Raw genomic sequence first — 26,659 nt, forward strand, 5'->3', positions numbered from 1 at the left:
ATCAAAAATATGTCTATTCATGGTGACGTGGCAGATCTGTGTTCTTCTTGCCGCGTCTCTCTATCCGGCTTAGACTTGGATCGTCTTCCGCCACAATATAACATAATAATAGTAATGATGTTACTTCCTTTGAGTTTGGCAAAAAGAATTCCTGAAAAAAGAATCGATTGAAACCAAATGTTATGTAAATAGAACCTTGTTGGTGATTGATTGCTAGTTTTGGCAGGTATAATGTATAATTGAGTGCCATCCTTTTATACAAGAAGGATAAGTACATTATCAGTTAACACTTAGAAGTCTCACAGAGGATGCAAGAGCATGGTACGGAGTCAGCCATGTTATATTGTTCTTATTTCTAACTGAATACAAAGAACAAAAAGTTTTCAATTTCTATTTCTAAACCTTATCTATTTTTAGAATTAATTTGATGCATTAGACTGATGTACTTTTGTGAAACTCAATTTTAGAAATGTTAAAGAGAGAAACGAAACACTTGGACCAAACTCTAGTTTACTAATCTTAACTTTGATTATTAGATCTCATAGAATTCACAGTTTTAAATATCAAAGATCAATTTGCAATAGCCTAATAGGAGCAGGCAAAGATGTAAGGGTTGGAAAATTAGAGCTCAGTTTGTTTCGCGTATTTTACTGCCAAGTTGCAAGGGGCAGCACGGCCACTTTTGACGCAATATTACTTAATATTCAAGCCATACGTAGTTTGTCTTGTTTTAGACAGAAAAGCAAAAATATCTCCATATTTTAGTTAGAATTATAGATTTTCGGCAATGAACTTTCTCTGGAGCAAAATCTTTTTGATCAATTGACCTAAACCCAAGGTTGTATAATAAGTCAGGTTGGATGCGCTCAAAAGTAACGGAAAATTTCGTCTCCTAAGATACAGGGTGTCCCAAAAAACATGGGAATTCAGTGACGAATTGGATATTGTCTTTGTTATGAATTAGCATTGTAGTACCTAATTTCAAAAGCCATAATATTATTATGTTTGCTAGAGTTTATTTTATGAAAAGGGTAAAAGACTGTAATGGTGTGTCTATAATGTCTCTGCAAGATGAACAGTGAAGACAGACAAGTTTACTCTAATTGTAAACTGCAATTTTCTTGTTTTACTAGGTACAACCGTATGCAGTCAAAACATAAACAAACAAAATGTGAACTTAGCAGACGAAACTCTTACAAATTACAGCTTTCTCAGTAGGTATCACTATACTAAATCAAAGAATTATCTAAAAAGACGATATCGAATTCGTCACTGAATTCCCATGTTTTTTGGGACACCTTGTAGATAAATAATAACCTCATATGACGCCATTCTCGCCTTTACAATCAGTGTTATCTGAGGTTTTTATCTATCTTAAGAGACGACATTTTCCCTACATTGGAGCGCATCCAGAGTAATTGGAGCTTATTATACAGCCATGCCTAGCTTATTATACAGCCATGCCTAAACTGATTATAACTGTACAGTGCTTGTTGTTTTGTACATTCATCAGGTTACAGTATTTTGAAGGTATGCAGTACCACGGGACGGGATAATAAGGAAAGACACAAATTACCTTCATTTTCTCAGTAGGTCGTTTTATAAAATCAGTACCTTCTCTCCAGATTCTGATGGCATGTAGAAACTTAGCAGAGCAATTCCAGTTATTAGAACACAGGGAAGGATCAGGTTAAATACTAGAACACACAGGGTAGGATCTGGTTAAATACTAGAACACACAGGGTAGGATCAGGTTAAATATTAGAACACAGGGTAGGATCAGGTTAAATACTAGAGCACAGGGAAGGATCAGGTTAAATACTAAAACACACAGGGTAGGATCTGGTTAAATACTAGAACACAGGGAAGGATCAGGTTAACTACTAGAACACAGGGTAAGATCAGGTTAAATACTAGAACACAGGGAAGGATCAGGTTGAATAATAGAACACAAAGGGAAGGATCAGGTTAAATACTGGAACACAGGGAAGGAACAGGTTAAATACTAGAACACACAGGGTAGGATCAGGTTAAATACTAGAACACACAGGGTAGGATCAGGTTGAACACTAGAACACAGGGAAGGATCAGGTTAAATACTAGAACACAGGGTAGGATCAGGTTAAATACTAGAACACAGGGTAGGATCAGGTTCAAATAAGTAAATGTTATTTTTTTACCGTAGAAGAGAGGTCGTCTTCTAAGCTTGATACTGTAGGTTATATCAGGATATGGTTCCTAGGTACAAAGTTCACATAAGAAATAATAATATATTAGGCATTGTTATTCTTTTTACATTACAGAGATACACTTAGGCACAGTGAACAGGGGATACAGAAATTTATACAAGGAAGGGGGGGGGCAGTGGCAACCTTTCTAGATTTCTTCCTTGCGAATCCAACGGAACCGAAACCTAAGGACTGAAAATAAGTCTGATAATGAAGTTAATACCTGAAAGCAGGAGTAGATAATTTAGTAAACACCTGACAGCAGTAGTAGATAATGTAGTTAATACCTGGCAGCAGGAGTAGATAGTGTAGTTAATACCTGACAGCAGGAGTAGATAATGTAGTTAATACCTGACAGCAGGAGTAGATAATGTAGTTAATACCTGACAGCAGGAGTAGATAATGTAGTTAATACCTGACAGCAGGAGTAAATNATATAGTTAATACCTGACACCAGGTGTAGATAATGTAGTTAATAACTGACACCAGGAGTAGATAATGGAGTTAATACCTGACAGCAGGAGTAGATAATATAGTTAATACCTGACAGCAGGAGTATATAATGAAGTTAATACCTGACAGCTGGAGTAGATAATGTAGTTAATACCTGACAGCAGGAGTAGAAAACTTCATTTCTCTGAACTCCAGCTTCAACTAGATCCCATTCTCCGTTCTAAATAAATTTGGAATTTTCGACAATTTTTGATTAATTTTTTATTTTAGTTAATTTTAATTTATTTTTATCTTTAAATGAATTATGTCACTCATTCAAATTATTTGATCCATAAGTTTTAGTCTAAAATATTTAGAGTTTACGAAATTTGATTGTAAAGATGAATCAGAAAGTCAAAGTTTGTGTCAAAAGACTTTATTGTTTCTACTTTCCAGCAACTGCTTGATTTTTTCTCTTCTATTTTGTTCCCCCCACAGCGGAAGGACTGTTGACCACGAGATTGATCTGGAACCCGTCGTAGCTCCAGCTTGCAAACTTCATGATACAGGTCTGCTCGTCGAACGGGAAGAACTCGACGTTGATGGAGCAGGACGACTTGAAGATGGCGGAGCTCAGCCACGTCACGTGCCCGTTACTGGTCACGATCACGTTACTGCTCAGGGTACCTGGCTCAATGCACCTTCTCATTTCTCAGGGTTAAAGGTAGAACTTAGCTAGAGCTAGATCTAGAACTAGAGCTAGAACTAGAACTAGAACTGATCTAGAACTAGAACTAGAACTAGAACTAGAACTAGGACTAGAACTAGAACTAGAACTAGAACTGGAACTAGAACTGATCTAGAACTAGAACTAGAACTAGAACTAGAACTAGGAACTAGAACTAGAACTAGAACTAGAACTAGAACTAGAACTAGAACTAGAACTAGAACTAGAACTAGAACTAGAACTAGAACTAGAACTAGAACTAGAACTAGAACTAGAACTAGAACTAGAACTAGAACTAGAACTAGAACTAGAACTAGAACTAGAACTAGAACTAGAANTCCGTCCTACGTAACTTTCCAAATACTAATATCTGCATGAAAAGTTCGGAAAGATATTTTGCAAATATTGAAGAGGTATAAGAGTTAAATTGATGTGAAATTGCTAAAAATATGCATACTTGATTTAGCACTATTGACTCTGAGTTGCACTATGATAATAAATAAATATAAAGTGTATTTCATCATGATAGGGTGTCTCTTTAAAAACGCTACCTAGGCTATGTTCGCTACAAATTTATTTTTTGTTTCTCTTTTTGCATAATATTTTTTAGCTCATTCATTTTGTTCACTTCATTTAAAAAGTCATAATGTTGAAGAAATAAGTTTTTTGATATTGAAAAATAAGTTTTTTGAAAAATTCGTTAATATATAAATGTACAAATAAATATACAAATGTTTTTATTATTGTTTTGCTTTGTTTGAACTTGAGAATATATATACAGGTTGTTTATCTGCTGTACTTCCTCAAAAACAAGAGCAAGATGACCCCCCTCAGTCGGAATAGGGTTAAGTAACATCCTTTTTAGGTCTCACTCTATATGCAAAGAATGACCAGGATAAATAAACGTTTTTGGAAACTCCACTGACAGAATTATTGTTTCATGACACCTAACGCATAAAAACTGATTTGTTGTTACCCAATCCCTCTTGGTCCAATATGCCCGACAACAAATTCGATAACAAATTGTTCAAGGAGTAAAAATGACCATTTGTCAGAGATATCAATAAGAGATTTATCCAACAATTCCAGACAGAAAACTCCTGGTTTAGATATAAGATAAAATAACAATAGAAATAAAACTTTGAAAATTTTTCCTTTAGTGGTTAAACCTGATATTTACTTGATAAATACTTCTTTGAATAATTCTGAAAGGGACAGCAGACGTAATTTCAAATAAACTACTATTTAAAGTCTTGCATGTACGATTGCGGTGCCCTTTAAAACCTCTATCTATCTATCTCCAAGTTACAACATGGAAGATATCTTTGTTTTTCTATCTTAAAACGTGTTCAACTCTGACAATCCTTGGCTACAAGTTCATTCAAAAACTATCAGGTCTGTTTTAGATTAAAAATAAGTTTTTCTAAAATTGATTCAAAAGGATTGAGTATCCGTTTAATATATTTAGTTTCAGAACTTGTTTATATTATAAAATCGTTTGCTGATTTTGTCAAAATACTCTTCTTTTAAACTCAAGCTAGAAACAAGTTTCAGTTTTAAAATGAATTAATTAGGTTCATTGCGTTAGTTATGTAAAACCAATGGCCAGTTCGGGTTGGACACTTCAAAAGCAACCCTGTTAGAAAATTAAAGCATAATTGTCATAGCCCGCTCCATAGCCCGCGCCTATCTTTTAGTAACAGTTTTAGCAATCAAATGCTGCTTTTTAAGTCGACATTTTTCTTCGTTCTTGTAAAGCTTAATATTTCGTGTATATTTTGTTATTATTGATGGATTTCTAAAAATCTTATCAAATTGGAACTAAATATTTAAAGTTTTCTTTTATTTCATTTATTTTGTATGAAAAGTTGCCTGATGCAAAATGTCTGTCCGCGTTATTGTACAGTGTTATATCTGGCCTCCATACCTAAACATGTACAGTGTACAGTGTACAGTGTTATATCCGGTCTCCATACCTAAACATGTACAATGTACAGTGTACAGTTTACAATTTAGTGTACAGTGTACAGTGTAGAGTGTACAGTGATATATCCGGCCTCCATACCTAAACATGTACTGTGTACAGAGTGTACAGTGTTATATCCGGCCTCCATACCTATAATTCACAGTGTTCAGTGTTATATCCGGCTTCCATACCTAAAAATTGACAGTGTACAGTGTACATTGTACAGGGATATATTCGGCCTCCATACCTAAACATGTACAGTGTACAGTGTACAGAGTTATATCCGGCCTCCATACCTAAACATGTACAGTGTACAGTGTACAGTTTACAGTTTAGTGTACAGTGTACAGGGTTATATCCGGCCTCCATACCTAAACATATACAGTGTACAGTGTTCAGTTTTTGCGGTTTAGTGTACAGTTTAGTGTACAGTGTACAGTTTATAGTTTAGTGTACAGTGTACAGTTTATAGTTTAGTTTACAGTGTACAGTTTATAGTTTAGTGTACAGTGTACAGTGTACAGTTTAGTGTACAGTGTACACTTTATAGTTAAGTGTACAGTGTACAGTGTACAGTTTAGTGTACAGTGTACAGTGTACAGTGTACAGTTTAGTGTACAGTGTACAGTGTGCATACAAGGATGATACTTTAACGACGACTGGAATCCACAGAACAGAGATTAGAATAGAAGGGAAATAAGTCTATTCCTCGGTATGAATTTGTTCAGTCTCTTTCAGCCTAAACAGGAGTCCATAGTGCAATTCATGTAAATGTTCACAAATTATTCGCAGTACAGTATGATTCCTGGACATTTCCACTACAACTTCTTATGTTTATAAAGCTTTTTCAAGAAAATTTTTAAGGCCCAAATGTTTATACATATAGCAAAGATGTGTGAAGTACGCCTGCAGTATGGAAACAGACTAACAGTACAACAAAATGGCGATTTTACACTTTTTTTACCGAATTCCACTCTATATTTACCTGAAACTCTTTGAATATAACGATCTAAAGGTTAATTTTGATCTTTCACATTATGTTTTGCCTCTGAATGATTTAACTTTTGTTTTTTTAAAGAAAAAACAAGTACTTACTGAATATTCAACCTATAAAGATTTTTAAATAGATCCAATTTCTGTATTTTTGTTACTTTTTGAATCCTGTATATATAATTAATCATCAAAAAGAGATGGTAAAGATGGAAAAATATTGATGAATTATGATAATTTCTTTTCTCAAGCAGATATGGAGGCTTGTTCTATTGATGGAGCATCTTGTAATTTATCCTGATAATTCAATTTATAACCTTTACATATTTGATAAGCAGATATGTACCAATTCAATATAATTTTAAAATACTAGCAAGGAAAATATTTTATGAAGTAAGAATTCCACGATTTTCAATAATTTTTATAGAACAAAAAAATCTTAAGATAGATAGATATTGATATATATATATATGAACACTATACACTGCATACATGTTAATTATCCTTGATTATACAGAATTTGATTGTGCCAAAGATCATTATGCAGAAAACCTGGGACAATACTTCTTCTTCAGTACTCCAGTACTCTTTCCCATAGACAAGTACCATTGTCCTATCATTTCATACAGCTAACATAGACAGGGGGGAGTTAAATTTTCCAGAAATATTTGAAGATAAACTTAAATAAAGGAACTGATAACTTCCTCATATTCCAATTTTCCAATCCCTATATCTTTACAATCCCTACATCTTTATAATCTGAATGATTGAGGCAACTAGGTTCAGTTTCTTTGATTACTAGGATTTATAGTTTTCATATCTTTTAACTAAAGCACAGTAAAGTCAAACTTTCATTTCAAAGTATCCTTAAATTCAATGCAACAACATCATTTGATATTGAAAACCAATAAATTAAATTAACACCCTCCATCCATATATTACCTGTGTCAAGGGTATCCTAATACTAGGTATATAATTAAATTGTGTAGAATTCCAATTTAGGTTTACATCCTCCCATTCTTGGGACATCCAGCAGTTCGTAGTCAACACCTGGTTCCTCTCATCCTATACAGTGGAATAAGTTTTTGTTCCTACAGCGGAGTAGGGTTTAGTTCCTACAGTGGAGTAGGGTTTAGTTCCTACAGCGGAGTAGGGTTTAGTTCCTACAGCGGAGTAAGGTTTAGTTTCTACAGCGGAGTAGGGTTTAGTTTCTACCGCGGAGTAAGTGTTAGTTCCTACAGCAGAGTAAGTTTTAGTTTTAACAGCGGAGTAAGGTTTAGTTCCTACAGTGGAGCAGGGTTTAGTTCCTACAGTGGAGCAAGGTTTAGTTCCTACAGTGAAGCAAGGTTTAGTTCCTACAGTGGAGCAAGGTTTAGTTCCTACAGCAGAGCAAGGTTTAGTTTCTACAGTGGAGCAAGGTTTAGTTTCTAGAGTGGAGTAAGGTTTAGTTCCTACAGCGGAGCAAGGTTTAGTTTCTACAGCGGAGTAAGGATTGGTTCCTATACTATTAAAAAAGGTTTAATTTCTACACTGGAGTAAGATTGAGTTCTTTCAGCAGAGTAAGGATTGGTACTTACCGCCAAGTAAGATTTTGTTTTTAAACCGGATTATGCTTATGAGAAATTAAAATATGATTTAATAGAAATTGTATCATCTTTTCAGACTTTATTGAATCTTGAAAATGAAAATGAAATTTACTTGAAATATGAAATGTCTATATTTATCAACTCTCAGCTTTATTTATGAATTATTTATTCTTAGTTTTAGCTAATGTTTTTTTAAATAAGCAGTTTCTTTGGTTTATTTTAAACCAATCACGTGTTTTCCATCCTCAGAGGGTCTGAGATGGGTCTGAGGCTTTCTTTGCAACCTGAAAACGGTTTACACAAGAACGCTCAAACTTCTTCACTTTTCCAACTTCAAGTTGTGAAAAAGTTTACAAATTTATTTTTTCGTAGGTAAGACAGTCAGACAGCTGGTCGTTGTTTCAAAAAAATCAAAAATAGTCAATAAACTTTTTATTTATTAAGCTACAGATCTAAAATCTGTTTATTTAAAAAAGCAGTCGACGTACTTTAAAAACATATCCAGCACCCTAACCTAGAGTCATGATTCTTTTTAATGAGCTGGCCTTGAAAAGTTGAACTAAGAACTGCTAACTGTTTTTTTGCTGACTTTAATTTAGATTATCGTATTATAATTTTTAATTTGTCAACTGTTAAATATTGGATTGTGTCTGCTGGCTCGAAATTATCACATTCCTCATTGATGAGATCGATTCATCCAAATGTTTGACCAATCAAAGACCGGTTAATATTCAAATCGTTATATAAAGGTGAGATAATAAGAGCGCAAAGTTCAATGTTCCTCTTACCACGTCAATAATCTGCGTGAGAGCCAGGACGAATGTGACCTCTAAAGAACTGTTAAAGTGTTTTGTAGGTCGGACTGCAACATTATACTTCTCCAGGAGTAAACTGTGTAGTTCTCCCTCACTGCACGCACCTACAACAATATTTACATAAATCAAGATTGGTTGGTAAGGTTATACAGAGCGTCCCATATCATGTTAGATTATCTCCAAGCTTTAACGCCAAAATAAAACCTTAATAATTGAAAAACTTGTCATTTTCCACAAGAGAATTCTTACGTAAGCCTTATTTTGTTTTTCAAAATGATTCATTCTAATTTAATTTTCTGATTAGTCCCGAAAATCGTAATTTAGACCCATTAACGGTCTAATATGATGTGGGGGACACCTTGTAGATACTCTGGATAGGAAATGTCGTCTTCATAGCAATGTACACTCAAAATCCTCATGACGTAACAAGCGTGGAAAAGCACACCACTGTACCACACCATTTTTTGTCCACCCTACGAATGACGTCACAACTCACCATTATTTCGTCCGGCATTGTTTTTAATATTTTATCCTTTTTTAATAAGAACATTTTATGAAAGTACAGTAGACATAACACAGTTTAAAGAAAAATGCTATTTCATAATACCTGATAAAAATATTACTTTTTAGTCATAAATTCTAAAATTGTTTCTTGTTGTACCTGAGCAATATTATGAAAGATATTGTCGTTTTTTTAATCTGAAAAAAGTGTTAAATACGGATAATTTCTTTCTTTGTATTTGATGCAAGTCACTTTATAAGAAAATTATCAAAAAACAGATAAAAAAAGAATATTTTGTCAACAATCCCTGTACAGCTGTACCAGAAGAATATAATATGAAATGTGATGGGAATTTCTGTAGAATCTACACTTTTCTAAAATATTTACTCGAAATCCTATTGTAAAAAACCTCATCTATGTTATTCAGATAAAAACATTATTCCATGAATAGAAACAATTTAGTAAACAAACAAAAGCTTTATAAAACCTTGTACCAAAAGTACATTGGGTTTGGGTGCAGTAAATAAAGGACAACTTTCTAACAGTTTATGCACTGGCAATTTTAATTTTGAACATTTTTTATTATTTCATTTTCATCTACAGGTTTTGCAGTTTGGCTCGGCTACAAACCCAACACATTTTTATGCCTTTTAAATAACGGTGACGGATTCTTTGAATTTTTTTCTTCACTTTACTCTGTGGTGATCTTATAAGTTTTTCTTTATTAAATATTATTTTATTTTAAATTTGATATGATTTGGTTGGTTGGGTTTCAAGTATGATGGGTTTACTACTTACTCCGGTTTATTCTACACTCTGCCAAATAGGTTTATTTGGACCCGGAGATACAAGACATATAGATACACAAATATAGGAGATATAGATACACAAATACGGGAGATATAGATACACAAATACAGGAGATATAGATACATAAATATAGGAGATATAGGTACACAAATGTAGGAGATATAGATACACAAATACAGGAGATATAGATACACAAATATAGGAGATATAGATGCACAAATACAGGAGATATAGATACAAATATAGGAAATATAGATACACCAATATAGGAGATATAGATACACAAATATAGGAGATATAGATACACCACTATAGGAGATATAGATACACAAATATAGGAGATATAGATACACAAACATAGGAGATATAGATACACAAATATAGGAGATATAGATACACAAATATAGGAGATATAGATAAACAAATATAGGGGATATAGATACACACATATATAGTAGATATAGATACACAAATATAGGAGTAATAGGTACACACATATAGTAGATATAGATACACAAATATAGGGGATATAGATACACAAATATAGGAGATATAGACACACACATATAGGAGAAATAGGTACACACTTATAGTAGATATAGATACACAAATATAGTAGATATAGATATACAAATATAGGAGATATAGGTACACATATAGGAGATAGAGGTACACAAATATAGGAGATATAGATACACAAATATAGGAGATATAGATACACAAATATAGGAGATATAGTTAAACAAATATAGGAGAAATAGATACACAAATATAGGAGATAGAGGTACACAAATATAGTAGATATAAATACCAAATACAGGTCGACATATAGATACACAAATATAGGAGATATTGATACACCAATATAGGAGATATAGGTAAACAAATACAGGAGATATAGATACACAAATATAAGAGATATAGATACACCAATAAAGTAGATATAGATACACAAATATAGGAGATATAGGTAAACAAATAAATAAGATATAGATACAAAAATACAGGAGATAATGATACATCAATGTAGGAGATAAAGATACAAAAATACAGGAGATATAAATACAAAAATATAGAAGATATAGATACACAAATATAGGAGATATTGATACACCAATATAGGAGATATAGATACACCAATATAGGAGATATAGATACACAAATATAGGAGATATAGATACACAAATATTGGAGATATTGATACACCAATATAGGAGATATAGAAACATCAATATAGGAAATATAGGTACTCAAATACAGGAGATATAGACACACAAATACAGGAGATATAGACACACAAATACAGGAGATATAGACATACAAATACAGGAGATATAGATAGACACATACAGAAGATATTAATACGTACAAATACAAGAGATATAGAAACACAAATACAGGAGATATAGATACACAAATATAGGAGATATAGATACACCAATATAGGAGATATAGGTACACCAATATAGGAGATATAGGTACACACATACAGGAGATATAGATAAACAAATGCAAGAGATATAGATACACAAATTCAGGAGATATAGATAATATAGAGATATAGATACAAAAGTATAAGAAATATAGATTCACAAATACTGGAGATATAGAAACAAAAATACAGGAGATATTTATACACAAATACAGAAGATATTGATACACCAATATAGGAGATATAGATACACAAAAACAGGAGATATAGATACAAAAATACAGGAGATATAGATACACAAATTTAGGAGATATAGATACACAAATACAGGAGATATAGATACACAAATATAGGAGATATAGACACACACATAAAGGAGATATGTATACAAAATTACATGTGGTATAGATACACCAATATAGGAGATATTGATGACATAAGAAAACATTTTCTAAAATGTAAAAAAACATTTTATAATCTAACAAAGTAACTTTAAACGCCTTGCACAAATACTTCATTCACTTGTACATTCTATTGTTTCACTGTATAAAAAGTAGAAAAGGCTTAAAAACTTTGTTTTGAATAACTTTTATGTCAACAAAAGAAAAATGTAAAAAGAGAATTAATTAAATAGTTTAAAAATGAAAAATAAGTTTAATAAAACTAGAATTTCAGTTTGTTTACATTCAATATCAAGATGAAATAAATTTCGACGAAAACAAATATTTATCAATAATAAGCTAAATATTTAATCTGTAGTCGGAATGTTGTGTCGTTAATAAAAGGATCAATCCCTGAGCCCAAAACTTAAGACAGGGTATCGATATGAAAACCAGTTTTGAAATCCGGGCTTCACGAATGGGGTTAGTTTTTGGGATATCAAATATTTTTGTTCTGAAATATTATTTTATTTAGTTTCTTCTTATTCTCCTTTTTTGTCGAATCTTTTAAATCAGAATCTACAAAATGTTAAGACCCCAAAAAGAAAACTTGAAAGTTTCGTTCAACGATACTCTTATAAATTTCGGACTCTGATATCCCACTCTGTAACCCTAAACTAAGCAGTGTACTGCACTGGTCTACAGTACACTGACCGAACTGTAAATGGGTTTTAGTGGAGAGTACTCCATTTTATGGCGACCAATGGTAAATTTTTATTTCCTTATTGATATATATCGGTGGTCATATCCTATAATAACTTTAATTTAGCGAAAATGCAATATCAACAAAATCTGCACACTGAACTATACAGAAGGGGAATGTCAAAATGCGACATTATTCTTGCTATTTTGTAAACTTGTAGATTCTGAAGGATGAGAAAAGAAAATTTTCCGTGCTATAAAGTTAAATTAGCTGTATATTATAGCCTTGAGCTATAAAATAATCATCCTGCTATAAAGTTAAATTAGCTGTATATTATAGCCTTGAGCTATAAAATAATCATCCTGCTATAAAGTTAAATTAGCTGTATATTATAGCCTTGAGCTATAAAATAATCATCCTGCTATAAAGTTAAATTAGCTGTATATTATAGCCTTGAGCTATAAAATAATCATCCTGCTATAAAGTTAAATTAGCTGTATATTATAGCCTTGAGCTATAAAATAATCATCCTGCTATAAAGTTAAATTAGCTGTATATTATAGCCTTGAGCTATAAAATAATCATCCTGCTATAAAGTTGNGCTAAAGGTATAGGGACACAATAAAATCTGAAAAGTCTTGAACCTCCTCGATAAATAGAAAATTTTTGTCCGAAACTTAACAACAGTGCGAACCAAAATATTAGTGTTATAAATAGTTATTTAAATTGTTTCATTCAGATTTACTTTATAGTTTGACGTACGCAGTAAACAGTATAATTTTCTAGGAGAAAATATAGAATTTATGTTCTCTTTTAGAACCAAAGATATACTGTGAGAACCATAAATTTTCAAATAGGAAGACGACATTTTAGCAATCCTAGGTCTATTTGATGATGTTTAAAAGCAAATAATTCTAATAATAAAACTTTTTAAGTGAAATGGGTCTGTATCTTGTCTGTATCTGGTCTGTATCTGGTCTGTATCTGGTCTGTATCTGGTCTGTATCTGCGTTTCATTTCATATTTTGAAACTAATTATGTTGATAAATTTTCTGTAAACATTAAGATGTGTCAATTCTATATTATCTACATGAATTTTTTTGTTTAAAATTATAATTTTTCCTTATTTTTAGTTTTACCCAACATACCCCATCTATTTTAAAGTTTTTCAGGAATGATTTATAGATTTTTTGGATGCATCTATATATAAAAAGTGTCTGTTTGTTTATTTGTCCAATCATATCTCAGGAACCTCTTGACCGATTTGCCTCAAATTTTGATTGGAGAAATTGAAAGAACCACGGAAAGGTTCTTAGCGTGGTTTTGAGATTTTAAGTTGATTGGGTTCACTTTTATCGGGAAAATAGATAAAATCGTAATTTACGATTAAGTGCGGGTAAACGGCGGGTGTTTTAGGACGATTTGTAACATTGGGCGTTTTGTGTATGGGTGATGTGTAATCTTGGGTGTTTTGTGTATGGGTGATGTGTAATCTTGGGTGTTTTGTGTATGGGTGATGTGTAACATTGGGCGTTTTGTGTATGGGTGATGTGTAACATTGGGCGTTTTGTTTTTGGGTGATGTGTAATCTTGGGTGTTTTGTTATTGGACTTTTTGTTATTGGACATTTTTTTTGGACATTTTGTTTTTGGGCATTTTGTATCCTCTCCGTCGTTTTGGCTTTTATTGGATACAAACAGTCAAGTCTAATATATATACATATATATATATCTTTATAATTATTAGGTTCACAGTTTTATGAAACATTTATTAATGTTTTCCCGTTTACTTTTTCGGAGCACATTATTTTGACTGACCAAAAACTTATCCAAACGTTTTGTCGTTTATTGAACACAAACAAACAGACCAGTCAAATATATAGATTATTTTTCCAAATATACAGATTATATTTCAAATTCATTTGATTTTATAAAGTATTGTTGGAGATGCTTTAATAGGAAAAAAGACCAATTTAACATTTAACACATTAACATTAACATTAACATTAACATTTTACCTCTTTTTAAGGACTTTTAGTTTAGATGGATTTATACTTTATTGATAAAAAATTCTACGGAAAACAAATTGTCTAATTTAAATGATTCTTTATTTAAAATTTCAGGGGCATGCCTGTTTCACAACGGTACCCTTGAAACCTTAATCTGATTAATAATCTGGACGATAGTTTCTAGCTTTGAAAGTGCTTTATTCGATATGTTATTGTTTAATTTAAACTGTTGATTTTCGTTTTTGGTTTCTCTATGACTTGCGCATTTCTTGCTTTCATAAGAAACAATGGAGAAACTATCAGAATTAAACAAAAAGATGACGCTATCTTCCACATTTTTGATCAAATTGAGGTTTCAAGGGTACCTTTGTAAATCGGTCATTGCTATCTTTGTATGGAGCGTCACAGGAAATTACGCTTACAGTCCCTTTAAATAAAATGATTTCCCTGTGTGTAAATACTTTCAATAATTCAAATCTAAAATTATCAAACCAACCCTTATAATACTTACATCTTCGAAAGGGTAGAAGTAGAAGGAGAAAGACATAAGAATCCATTCCGTCTCCGGGGTAGAAAACGGACTGGAGAGTTTTCTCCGGGTTCCTCAATTCTCACTTACTCCTCTCAGTCCTCGGATATAGAGAATAATAATATTTTAGAAATATTTTTGAAAAATTCTGTTTTACTTGTATCGTAATTACCGTTTGATTTTGACGGGAAAGAATTCAATTCTTTGCAGCAAACTTATATTTTTAAATCCCTTTATCTTTGCAACCTGATTGTGAATGGAGCGTCACAGGAAATTACGCTTACAGTCCCTTTAAATAAAATGATTTCCCTGTGTGTAAATACTTTCAATAATTCAAATCTAAAATTATCAAACCAACCCCTATAATACTTACATCTTCGAAAGGGTAGAAGTAGAAGGAGAAAGACATAAGAATCCATTCCGTCTCCGGGGTAGAAAACGGACTGGAGAGTTTTCTCCGGGTTCCTCAATTCTCACTTACTCCTCTCAGTCCTCGGATATAGAGAATAATAATATTTTAGAAATATTTTTGAAAAATTCTGTTTTACTTGTATCGTAATTACCGTTTGATTTTGACGGGAAAGAATTCAATTCTTTGCAGCAAACTTATATTTTTAAATCCCTTTATCTTTGCAACCTGATTGTGTTTAACAGTTTTATGATGCATAATCTTTCTTTTCTATTTAATACTTTTTTGTTTGCATATGCGTTTTAAACGAAAAAGTAGATTTGAATATTGTTGAATTTAAATAAAAAAAACCGAATGCATCTCATGGTGTAAATATATATATTTCCCATGAAAACGATATCCCACCTACTCTTGAAGGCTCAGGTGTTCCGTATCAGCTCTATCCCCAAATTTACAATAAGCCTCACAGTGCAGTAATTTAGAAGAGACGATGGGGTGTAAAAGGGATATGCGCCGTGATTCTTTGTATCTTCTGGTGCATTTCGTTTTTTTACAGTTCAGAAACTCTTGATATAATACTGTTTGACTACTTAATAATATTAATCTGCATTCTGAATCAAGTCATATTGACCCAAGCCTGGGACAATATTATTTTTTTTCTACAGAATTACCAACACGCATTAAAATTACAAAAAAATCTGATTTTTTTTAGATTTAAAAAATGGGTCAGCGCAAGCATTTAAAACAATCCTTAATCACCAAGAAAGGTCGAATTTTCCATTTTTTAAAACATGCTCACCACTGAATATAGCCCGTTTTTTGGTTTTTTGATAATTGTCTGGTTTAGGGGCAAAATTATCTCGCGTTTACAAAAAAAAATATGTGCTGAATGAATTTGAAAGTGAGAAAAAATTTCGTTTTTGTTTTACTTTTTTATTTTAGAAACTTTTAACACGTGCTGAGAGGATCTGTACATTTTTATCAAAAAAGTGCCAAATGGTCCCACCCTTATTTTAACATATAAAGCCCGTTAATACCCGAAAAAAAATCTATAAGAATTTTTTTCGGTGAAGTTATTTCTCTCATCAATTCCCCTCTTTTCCAACTCTTTCCAACACTTTTCAACTCTTTTAATCCGCTCATCGTCATAATCCATTTCCTTGCTAATCATCATAATTACTTTTTTCTTTTATCATCATAATCTCTTTTCTCTTTCATTAACATAATCTCTTTTCTCTCTCATCATCTTAATCTCTTTTCTCTCTCATCATCATAATATCTTTTCTCTCTCATCATCATAATCTCTTTTCTCTCTCATCATCATAATCTCTTTNAGTGCTCACCGTAAACGACTTATACCGGGAGAACAATTTAAATGTTTTATCCTAATTTCTTTCCGGAAATGATTTCAGATGTAAGGGGAGGGATAAAGTAAAAGATTCAAAATTGACCAATTGTTTTAATATATTTAAATTCGACTTCCGGTATCTGTCGTTGCCACGCTATTACGGCGAAAATAAAAATAGATATTAAAGTGTTCCAATATGTAAAGTGAGCAATCAGTTTATCTGATTCTCCTATTCATGATTTTAAAGCTTAACTGATTTGTATCCTTACTTTTCTTAACTATCCTACTTTATATAGTTCTTGATATTGAAGTTTGTATTTATGTATTTCAGGATATCAACAACTAAAACAATGTTCTAATATATTGTAACTTTAGATAGAAAAGTTTTTAAACACAATTAAATTTTGAACTTATATAACTAAATTATATCTACTTATGCAATAAATGAATACAATAAACATGTATAGAGTAACCCTAGTTGTAAAATTGAAAGATTTAACAAATAAAAATAATATTATATCAATTAACTTTTGATATAAAGGAACTTAAAACTAAAACTTACACTGCACCTTAGTTTTTTTCTTTTACACACCTTTTTACACACACACAACCACTAACTTTTAAGAGTTCTTGTTTAAGTGCAGGGGCGCTGTCCGTCTGTTGTTAATTTGGGTGTGACGAAGGAATGTGCAAACTGGTGTGACGTTAGAATATATGCTTTAATGTAAAAACTATTGAAACATTGTTCGTCCTTCTCCCCTATGAAGGTTTGAAAGAGAAACATGTATAACAACATGTTGCATTTATTGCCAATTTCTTCGGAAACCGAGGGATTCCGATATTTCTTTAATTATAGAGGTCTGTATCTCTTCATCACTGTAGGTGATCCGTAGTTTATACCATAGGTAAAATCTAAAATGATATTCTGAGAAATCTTCTTTATCAAATACAGAGTCTTTTTTCAGTCGATGGTAGAGGGGGGAAAATTTCTTTATATATACTGGATGAAGCTTCTTTTCAGTTAAATTGATGGTCATGCAGTGACCACCCTGATGTCTCATGCAGTTAGTGAGGAGAGTATCCAAGGTTTCTTTTAGGGTATAGGGCAAGGGCAGGTTTCTGTATATCGATCCATTGACCGTGACATTTTTCCAGATACTGTGATCCTTTCTCTTAGTTTGGATATGCAGATTCTTATGAATGTAGGATAAGGCTATTTTTTTCAAGCTTGGAACTTCGAATGGACCCTTTCTTTCTGCAGGACATGGTAAACGAGGATCTTCTCCTATTGGATTAACACGTTCCTCGCGGTCGTCCTCAGTAATTACTTGTTGATAGTGGAAAAAGTTGTCCCCCGGATTGGGATTAGGAATAGGAATAAAACCCGGGATGTGTGGTTGATTTACATGCATATCTCCCATATCAATAGTTAATCTGAAAAGAGTAAATAGTTTAAAAACGAAAAGTAGTTGAAAAGAAAATATTAGCACTGAACACATAGAGTAATAAAACGAAGAGGTGAAGCTTAGCTCAGGTTTACACAACCAAACTCCCTACTAATTAATATATAGAGTGGTCGGTTGCATACATCACGATATGTTTACGTAGTGTTTACGATATGTTTACATAACTTTTTGTTAATAAATTGAAAACCTACAAATTTTAAAATTGTCAAATGTTTGCAGCAACATCATCGAATTCTCTTTAAATAAAGAAAGAAAATCTAAAAGTTGGTCAATACGATCACTCTATATACATGTGTACAGTGTTAGATACGTAAACATATCGTGATGTATACAACCGACCACTCAATTAATTAATTAATAGAGAGGTCGGTTGTATAAATCTGAGCTAAGCTTCTCCTCTTCGTTTTATGACTAGACAGGAAAAGAAATGGAGGGGAAATTGTAAGAAAAAGGGAAAAAGAAAGTAATTTAAATAAATGGGAGGAAGGATGTAATTAAAGTAATTAAATGGAATATACTGTATAAATGAAAGAAATGAAAAGAAGTAAAAACGTGAGGGAGTAAAATAAAGTAAGTAAACAACTAGAATGGAATGTGAGTAAAATTAAGCAAGTAAACAACTAAAATGGAATATGAGTAAAATTAAGCAACAACTAGAATGGAATATGAGTAAAATTAAGCAAGTAAACAACTAGAATGGAATATGAGTAAAATCAAGCAAGTAAACAACTAAAATGGAATATAAGTAAATTAAGCAAGTAAACAACTAGAATGGAATATGAGGAAAATTAAGCAAGTAAACAACTACAATGGAATATGAGTAAAATTAAGCAAGTAAACAACTAGAATGGAATATGAGTAAAATTAAGCAAGTAAACAACTAGAATGAAATATGAGTAAAATTAAGCAAGTAAACAACTAGAATGGAATATGAGTAAAATTAAGCAAGTAAACAACTAGAATGGAATATGAGTAAAATTAAGCAAGTAAACAACTAAAATGGAATATGAGGAAAATTAAGCAAGTAAACAGCTAGAATGGAATATGAGGAAAATTAAGCAAGTAAACAACTAGAATGGAATATGAGGAAAATTAAGCAAGTAAACAACTAGAATGGAATATGAGGAAAATTAAGCAAATAAACAACTAGAATGGAATATGAGGAAAATTAAGCAAGTAAACAACTAGAATGGAATATGAGGAAAATTAAGCAAGTAAACAACTAGAATGGAATATGAGGAAAATTAAGCGAGTAAACAACTAGAATGGAATATGAGGAAAATTATGAAGCAAATAAACAACTAGAATGGAATATGAGGAAAATTAAGCAAGTAAACAACTAGAATGGAATATGAGGAAAATTAGACAAGTAAACAACTAGAATGGACTATGAGGAAAATTAAGCAAGTAAACAACTATAATGGAATATGAGTAAAATTAAGCAAGTAAACAACTAGAATGGAATATGAGGAAAATTATGATGCAAATTGAAAGAAAATCAATTTGAGAATGTTGCGGTAAAGAATGAACATAATGAAAGAAAAAAAAACAAAGAGATAATTAAAATAAGCGAAGTGTTAAATTTAAGAAAAATAGTAAAAATAAAATAGAAGTGAGGGGAAAAATGTGTTAAAAAAATTCAATGATGGACTGAATTGAATGCTTAAACAAAATATGAATGGATAATATAGAATGAAAACGATTTCGAGGAACAGAAAAACAAATTTATGTAAAGAGAAAAAGGAGTGAAACAAAAAAAGATAAGACATAATGAATAGTAACAAAATGACAGGAATATTTGTAGGAAAGGTTATAAAATTGTGTAAGAAAAGAAAATACCATATTGTTGAAAGGCAATAATTTAGAAGTAGTTTTAAAAGAATGGAAAGGAGAGTGTAAAGAGTAGTATAAGCAACTCTACTATAAAACAATATGTCTTCAATGCAAACCAAAAGGAGACTGAACTACGAAGGGAATGTTACGTGAAATGTAGGTTTACATGTGAAGGGGGGTTGAGGGGGGGGGGAAGAAAAAAATGTATCGAAAATGGAAAGGAACGAAAAGACGGGGAATAAACATTAAACTGTGAAAGTAAACTAGGGAAACTTGATAGATGGAGCAGTAGAAACTTGATAGATGGAGCAGTAGAAACTTGATAGATGGAGCAGTAGAAACTTGATAGATGGAGCGTTAGAAACGAAGACGGAAGAGAAGAGGGGAGACGAAATTTAGTGAGGTATTTGTATATGATTGATGTATCATCATAGTCTCTTTTCTCTCTTATCATCATAATCTCTTTTCTCTCTCATCATTATAATCTCTTTTCTCTCTCATCATCATAATCTCTTTTCTCTCTCATCATCATCATCCCTTTTCTCTCTCATCATCATCATCTCTTTTCTCTCTCATCATCATCCCTTTTCTCTCTCATCATAATCTCTTTTCCCTCTTATCATCATAATCTCTTTTCTCTCTCATCATCATAATCTCTTTTCTCTCTCATCATCATCATCCCTTTTCTCTCTCATCGTCATAATCTCTTTTCTCTCTCATCATCATAATCTATTTTCTCTCTCATCATCATCATCCCTTTTCTCTCTCATCATCATAATCTATTTTCTCTCTCATCATCATCATAATCTCTTTTCTCTCTCATCATCTTTATCTATTTTCTCTCTCATCATCATAATCCCTTTTCTCTCTCATCATCATAATCTATTTTCTCTCTCATCATCATAATCTATTTTCTCTTTCATCATCATCATAATCTCTTTTCTCTCTCATCATCATAATCTCTTTTCTCTCTTATCATCATAATCCCTTTCTCTCTCATCATCATAATCTCTTTCTCTCTCATCATCATAATCTCTTTTCTCTCTCATCATCAAAATATATTTACTCAAATATTGAAAAAAAAATATATTTACTCAAATATAAAACACAAAGTTAACTTCTTGATAAAAAAAGAAATATCACAGTGGGGTGTTATTATCATTTTAATTTCAATTTAATGAAATTTTATTTTTACTAAAATACTAACTGCTGTACTGCAGCAGTGCAAATTCACAAATTTAAAATTTACATTGTACTTTATATGTGGGTATAGAAAGTGCAACTGCTGTGGATTAAAATATTGTTCTGTGTGTATTAATAGTGATGGAGTACAAACTACCAGTGGATTAAGGTACAATTCCTGTCCTTATAGATAGTACTAGAGTACATTGAACTACTGGTGGTTTAAATACAACTGCTGTGCATGTAGATAGTACTGGAGTACAGTACTACCGGTGGATTTAAGATCCATTAATGGGCTTCCATAACAACAGCTGTATTGCAAATAGATAGCGCTGAAGTACAGTGAACTATCGGTGGATATAAGTACAGCTTACGTGCTTGTAGAAAATACAGCTGCTGTGATTGTAGAAAGTACAGCTGCTGTGTTTATAGAAAGTACAGCTGCTGTGATTGTAGAAAGTACAGCTGCTGTGATTTTAGAATATACAGTTGCTGTGTTTATATAAATAAAACTGTTGTGATCATAGATATTAGTTATTAACTGATAGTGATTGGGCGATTAGGGACTGTAAGCGTAATTTTCAGCTGACCCCACATGCTAAGATGGCAATAACCAGATTTACAACAGTACCCTTAAAAGCTTTGTCTGATCAAGTATTAATTATGTATGCAAGTTTATGTTTTTTTTTATTATTTTTGGTTTTTCTACAGAGAAATTTATTGCTTATAAGAAATAATCGAGAAATTCACAGAAATTAACACTTACATATTTTTGATAAGATTTCAAGGGTAACGTTGTTGATCGGGCATTACTATCACTGCATGGTGGGTCACTTGAATTTACACTTGCAGGCTCTTTAATAACAGATTATAAGGTACACTACTTGAATAGCATTGAAACCGAATAATTAATGATTGATACATTTTCTAAATGCTCAGAGGCCGAATTTCAAGAATTTGTTTGAGCCGCGGCTTAACTATGGTTGGTTCCACTTAAAGTTGTGTTCAATGTTTCAAGATTTAAGCCGGCACTCAATTAAAACTGGTTTTTGGCGGATTTGAGACGCGGCTAAAATCAATAAATTCGGACTCAGGCAAGATGTTTTTTTTTTTGACAAATAATAAACTTATTCTTATAAATAATAAAAACCTCAGAGTTCAGTAAATCCGCTTAAAGGGACTGTCCAGGAAAAATGAAAGGGGGTATAGGCGGAAACCTAAGCATTTTAGGGATTGACCGAGACCCATCAGAGTTCTATCTCATGTTCCTGTCTCGAGAAATTTAATAACTAAATTAGCGCCTATCATCGGGGAATCAATTGATACGAAACTATTTATAAAAATTGTAGTTCATGAAAAGATATTGCTCTAAAGAATATTTGTGAAAAATACATGTTTCGTTGATATATCAACAGTTAACAGATAATTAAACTATAATTAACAATGAGCAAAAATGTCGGGGGGGAAATCATTATTACATTTCGTAAAAAATAAGGGTGTAATTGAAGAGATACATCTTAAGCTCAGTTTGTCTGCAAATCTAGAAATGAACAACGAAAAATATTAGAAATAATCAATAATTTTGTCAACAATGGGAAAAACTATGAAAAGCCTATCAGTCTATATTTAAGCTAATAAAACTTTTTGTAAAAAATTACAAAAAAGCTCAAACGTTTAGATAAAAATAAATAATAAATCTCATGAATGGAACTATTTGATTTGAAATTGTTGCGTACATATAGTACATAATGTACAAATCTATGGAATTGAATTGTACTAGAACCGGCATTTCCCTCAAACACTTTATAACTTTTGTTTTTTAGCCGCCCCCGAATCTATAAAAGGTGGGATTTAAAGGATAGTTAATACTGACAATATTGCAGATAATATTAATCTCAAAACTGTAAACATGATACAAATTAAATTCTTGTTCAAAACAAAAACTTAAAAGATCGGACAGAATGGTCATTCAGATCACTTTCTTCTGAAATAAAAATCAACAGAAAAATAAGTACAATATATCATTTGAGACATTAATGGCATTATACTTCTTGCTTCACCTAATTATTGCATTGTACATTGTACAAATATTGTTTATATTGTACTGTTGTAAGGTACAGCTAATCTGTACAAGATTAAGCAAATATGTACAGATCTGTACATGAAGGCACATTCTATCCAACCTTATTCCAGGGTTATGGTTCAGTAAGGAGAAGATCTTCAATCTGTTCGTGAAGGCACATTCTATCCAACCTTACTCCAGGGTTAAGGTTTAGTAAGGAGAAGATCTTCAATATCTGAGGATTCAGATCCGGAATAGTTCTGATAATCAGTATCAATACCCATCCTCTTCAAATCTCTGAAACAGGAAGCATATAAACATTTTCAATCAATTAGAAGTATTCTTCATCATTGGATTGTAGAAGGTTATACTACTATACATTTACTCCCAGTTCTTAGTTGAATAAAGATGCTGACAGAGTATCCCACATCTGGGGGGGAGAAGGGGGGACATCCCCTGGAAAATTACTTTGCCCTGTCTCAGAAATTGAGGAGATGTAACCCCCCCCCCAAACCAGGAAAAAAGATGCAAAACTTGGAGTGCTACTTCTTCTGTGCAGTAATTTAAAAAAATTAAGGACAGGGGGGGTTAAAAATTACCAGTTCTTGCATATTTTTAAAAGCTAAAATCTTGAACTTTTTTTGCAGAAAATTTTTTTACCATGTTAAAGGCGATTATATTACTCATGTTTCAAGAGAACCCGATACATAATCTAGAACTTACTCATCTAATTGTAGATCATCTTCACTATCATCACTGAACAGATCATCCTTCCGTTTCAACGGTTTAAATGAGTAACTCCGCTCTGATTTAGGATTTCTTGAATCCATCTTGCAGGAGAGATAACCCAGGATACACACGGTTATTCCTGAATACAAAATCATTTCAGGAGGTTTAGAGATTGCTTTAGGCTTTACACAACAACCAGGAGGTTAAAGTCCCGACTGTTGTGTGATTTTTCATCCCGGAACTGATTTTGATGGAGAATATTTTGACTAGTCTTTCTACAATCTTAGTTCAATATGAAAGTTTGTCTGTATGAACTAAAAAGTTCAATATGAAAGTTTGTCTGTATGAATTAAAAAGTTCAATGTGGAAGTTTGTCTGTATGAACTAAAAAGTTCAATGTGGAAGTTTGTCTGTATGAACTAAAAAGTTCAATGTAGAAGTTTGTCTATGAACTAAAAAAGATAGATACATTACCGGTCACACTCTTTAAGTCTATTTGATCTAAGAGGATTCAGAGTTGAAACTATCAAAAGTCTACAAGATCAAGTTGGAAAAATATACGGATTTTAAAAAAATGAGGCAAGTAATCAGTTCCTTTCGTCACATTTTTAAACGAAGACCCACAATACCTGTAGCTAGGAAGGCAAAAACAGCAAGGACCGGAACTCTACTGCTTGATTCAACTCTAGCTCTGATATGACGAACCTCGCCTTAATAAAATAAGAAATAGTTTAACGTGAGGGCTGAAATTACAGATGAATTCAGACTGTTTGGGACGTTTTGCACGGCAAATTTAAGATGACTAATAGTAAATCAAGGTTGAAATGTGGTCTTACGATTCGTAGACTTTATTCAATTTTTTTCAGACATAAAAGAATTAAGTTTTTTTAATATATTATTGGATCAATATGATTTTAAAACAGTTGCGGCTTTATAACTAAAGATATTTAAAATATAAATATATTTTTTATGCTGTAACATTAACTGATATAGGTTTGAACCCCTCTACTCAATATCTACCTGGATACACTGTAACATTAACTGATGTAGGTTTGAACCCCTTTACTATATATCTACCTGGATACACTGTAACATTAACTGATGTAGTTTGAACCCCTCTACCCTATATCTACCTGGATACACTGTAACATTAACTGATTTAGGTTTGAACCCCTCTACTCTATATCTACCTGGATACACTGTAACATTAACTGATGTAGGTTTGAACCCCTCTACTATATATCTACCTGGATACACTGTAACATTAACTGATGTAGTTTGAACTTCTCTACTCTATATATACCTGGATACACTGTAACATTAACTGATGTAGTTTGAACCCCTCTACCCTATATCTACCTGGATACACTGTAACATTAACTGATGTAGGTTTGAACCCCTCTACTCTATATATACCTGGATACACTGTAGCATTAACTGATTTTGGTTTGAACTCCTCTACTCTATATCTACCTGGATACACTGTAACATTTACTGATGAAGGTTTGAACCCTCTCTACTCTATATCTACCTGGATACACTGTAACATTAACTGATGTAGTTTGAACCCCTCTACTCTATATCTACCTGGATACACTGTAACATTAACTGATGTAGGTTTAAACCCTTCTACTTGTATCTCTAAAGTCCAGAACCCAGCAGGTACAAGTCTCCAAACATCGCTTCTAGATTAAAAAACTATTTGAAGCATTTATGAAGAAGAAATTATGGTTAACATTTTTTGCAAAAATATGCTTTTGTACTTCTGCATGATTGATGAAAAATAATAAAATTATGATTAGAAAAACATCTTGAGGGGGGGGCGTTTACCGCCCTCCCCCCTCAGGCTTTTTTCCCCTAGCACTCTTATTTTTGACTCTATCGCCGTTGACTTTTAATGATAAGAAAATTAAAGTATTTTTTGTTATTTTTTGTTATTTTTTTTTAATGCATTGGGTACAGGGCGGTAAAATCTAAAATAGCCCATAGCTTTTTTGTGACTAGAGCTAAAGATCTTAAAACTATATTTTTGAAAAGCCCTTGAAAAATGGATGTAGAAACATGCCACATCTTGTTCAAAACAAAGAAATTAATATTTTTCATTTTTTTTACCCTTTTTGGCATTTTTTTTAAGCCTCTCTAGCACCCAAACTATTAAAGTTATCGGTCTAATTTTTTTTTCAACGAGCTTGCCTTGAAATATTGGATGAACGTGCATTTCAACCCAATTTCTATTTATACCCAGGCTATACATAGAATGAGAGCCTCCAGCCTTTATAGGTTTAAAGAATCTGGGGGCAGGTGATTCTTGTTGCGCTGGAAAAAGATTAATACTTGAACAACAAAAAGGAAGTTTGTTTACCTTTTGTGATACCGTACCCAAAAATTCTTTATTTACCCCTAAAATCATTAATCGTTTCCTAAAAAGCCTTTGTTCCCCCCATTTAGGCAAATTTAACCCTTAAACCTGGAACATTAAAAGATTTACACCCCTGGAAACACCACTAGAATCCCCCCCCCCT

The 26,659-nt window shown here is 32.3% G+C and overlaps 2 protein-coding genes across 2 annotated transcripts in view; both read right to left on the reverse strand.

Annotated features, from left to right (window-relative positions):
- Nucleotides 1–1,334: 1,334 nt before the first annotated feature.
- Nucleotides 1,335–15,167, reverse strand: LOC111716651 (neuronal acetylcholine receptor subunit alpha-10-like). Its single transcript, XM_023492132.1, is given in 8 exon segments — nucleotides 1,335–1,697; nucleotides 2,181–2,238; nucleotides 2,836–2,941; nucleotides 3,176–3,347; nucleotides 5,260–5,314; nucleotides 7,286–7,408; nucleotides 8,718–8,848; nucleotides 15,091–15,167. Coding segments are annotated over 8 exon segments (789 nt in total). The 5' UTR covers nucleotides 15,137–15,167; the 3' UTR covers nucleotides 1,335–1,599.
- A 7,787-nt stretch (nucleotides 15,168–22,954) lies between these two features.
- The window catches only part of LOC111716650 (carboxypeptidase D), a gene marked incomplete in the record, with an annotated part of 12,102 nt that continues 8,397 nt past the window's right edge, over nucleotides 22,955–26,659 (reverse strand). Inside the window, 4 exon segments of the mRNA XM_023492131.1 lie at nucleotides 22,955–23,705; nucleotides 24,132–24,276; nucleotides 24,767–24,847; nucleotides 25,725–25,822. Coding sequence (XP_023347899.1) covers nucleotides 23,612–23,705; nucleotides 24,132–24,276; nucleotides 24,767–24,847; nucleotides 25,725–25,822 — 418 coding nt within the window.

The sequence above is a fragment of the Eurytemora carolleeae genome, unplaced genomic scaffold (genome assembly GCF_000591075.1).
Source record: "Eurytemora carolleeae unplaced genomic scaffold, Eaff_2.0 scaffold1883, whole genome shotgun sequence".
Taxonomy (NCBI): Eukaryota; Metazoa; Arthropoda; class Copepoda; order Calanoida; family Temoridae; genus Eurytemora; species Eurytemora carolleeae.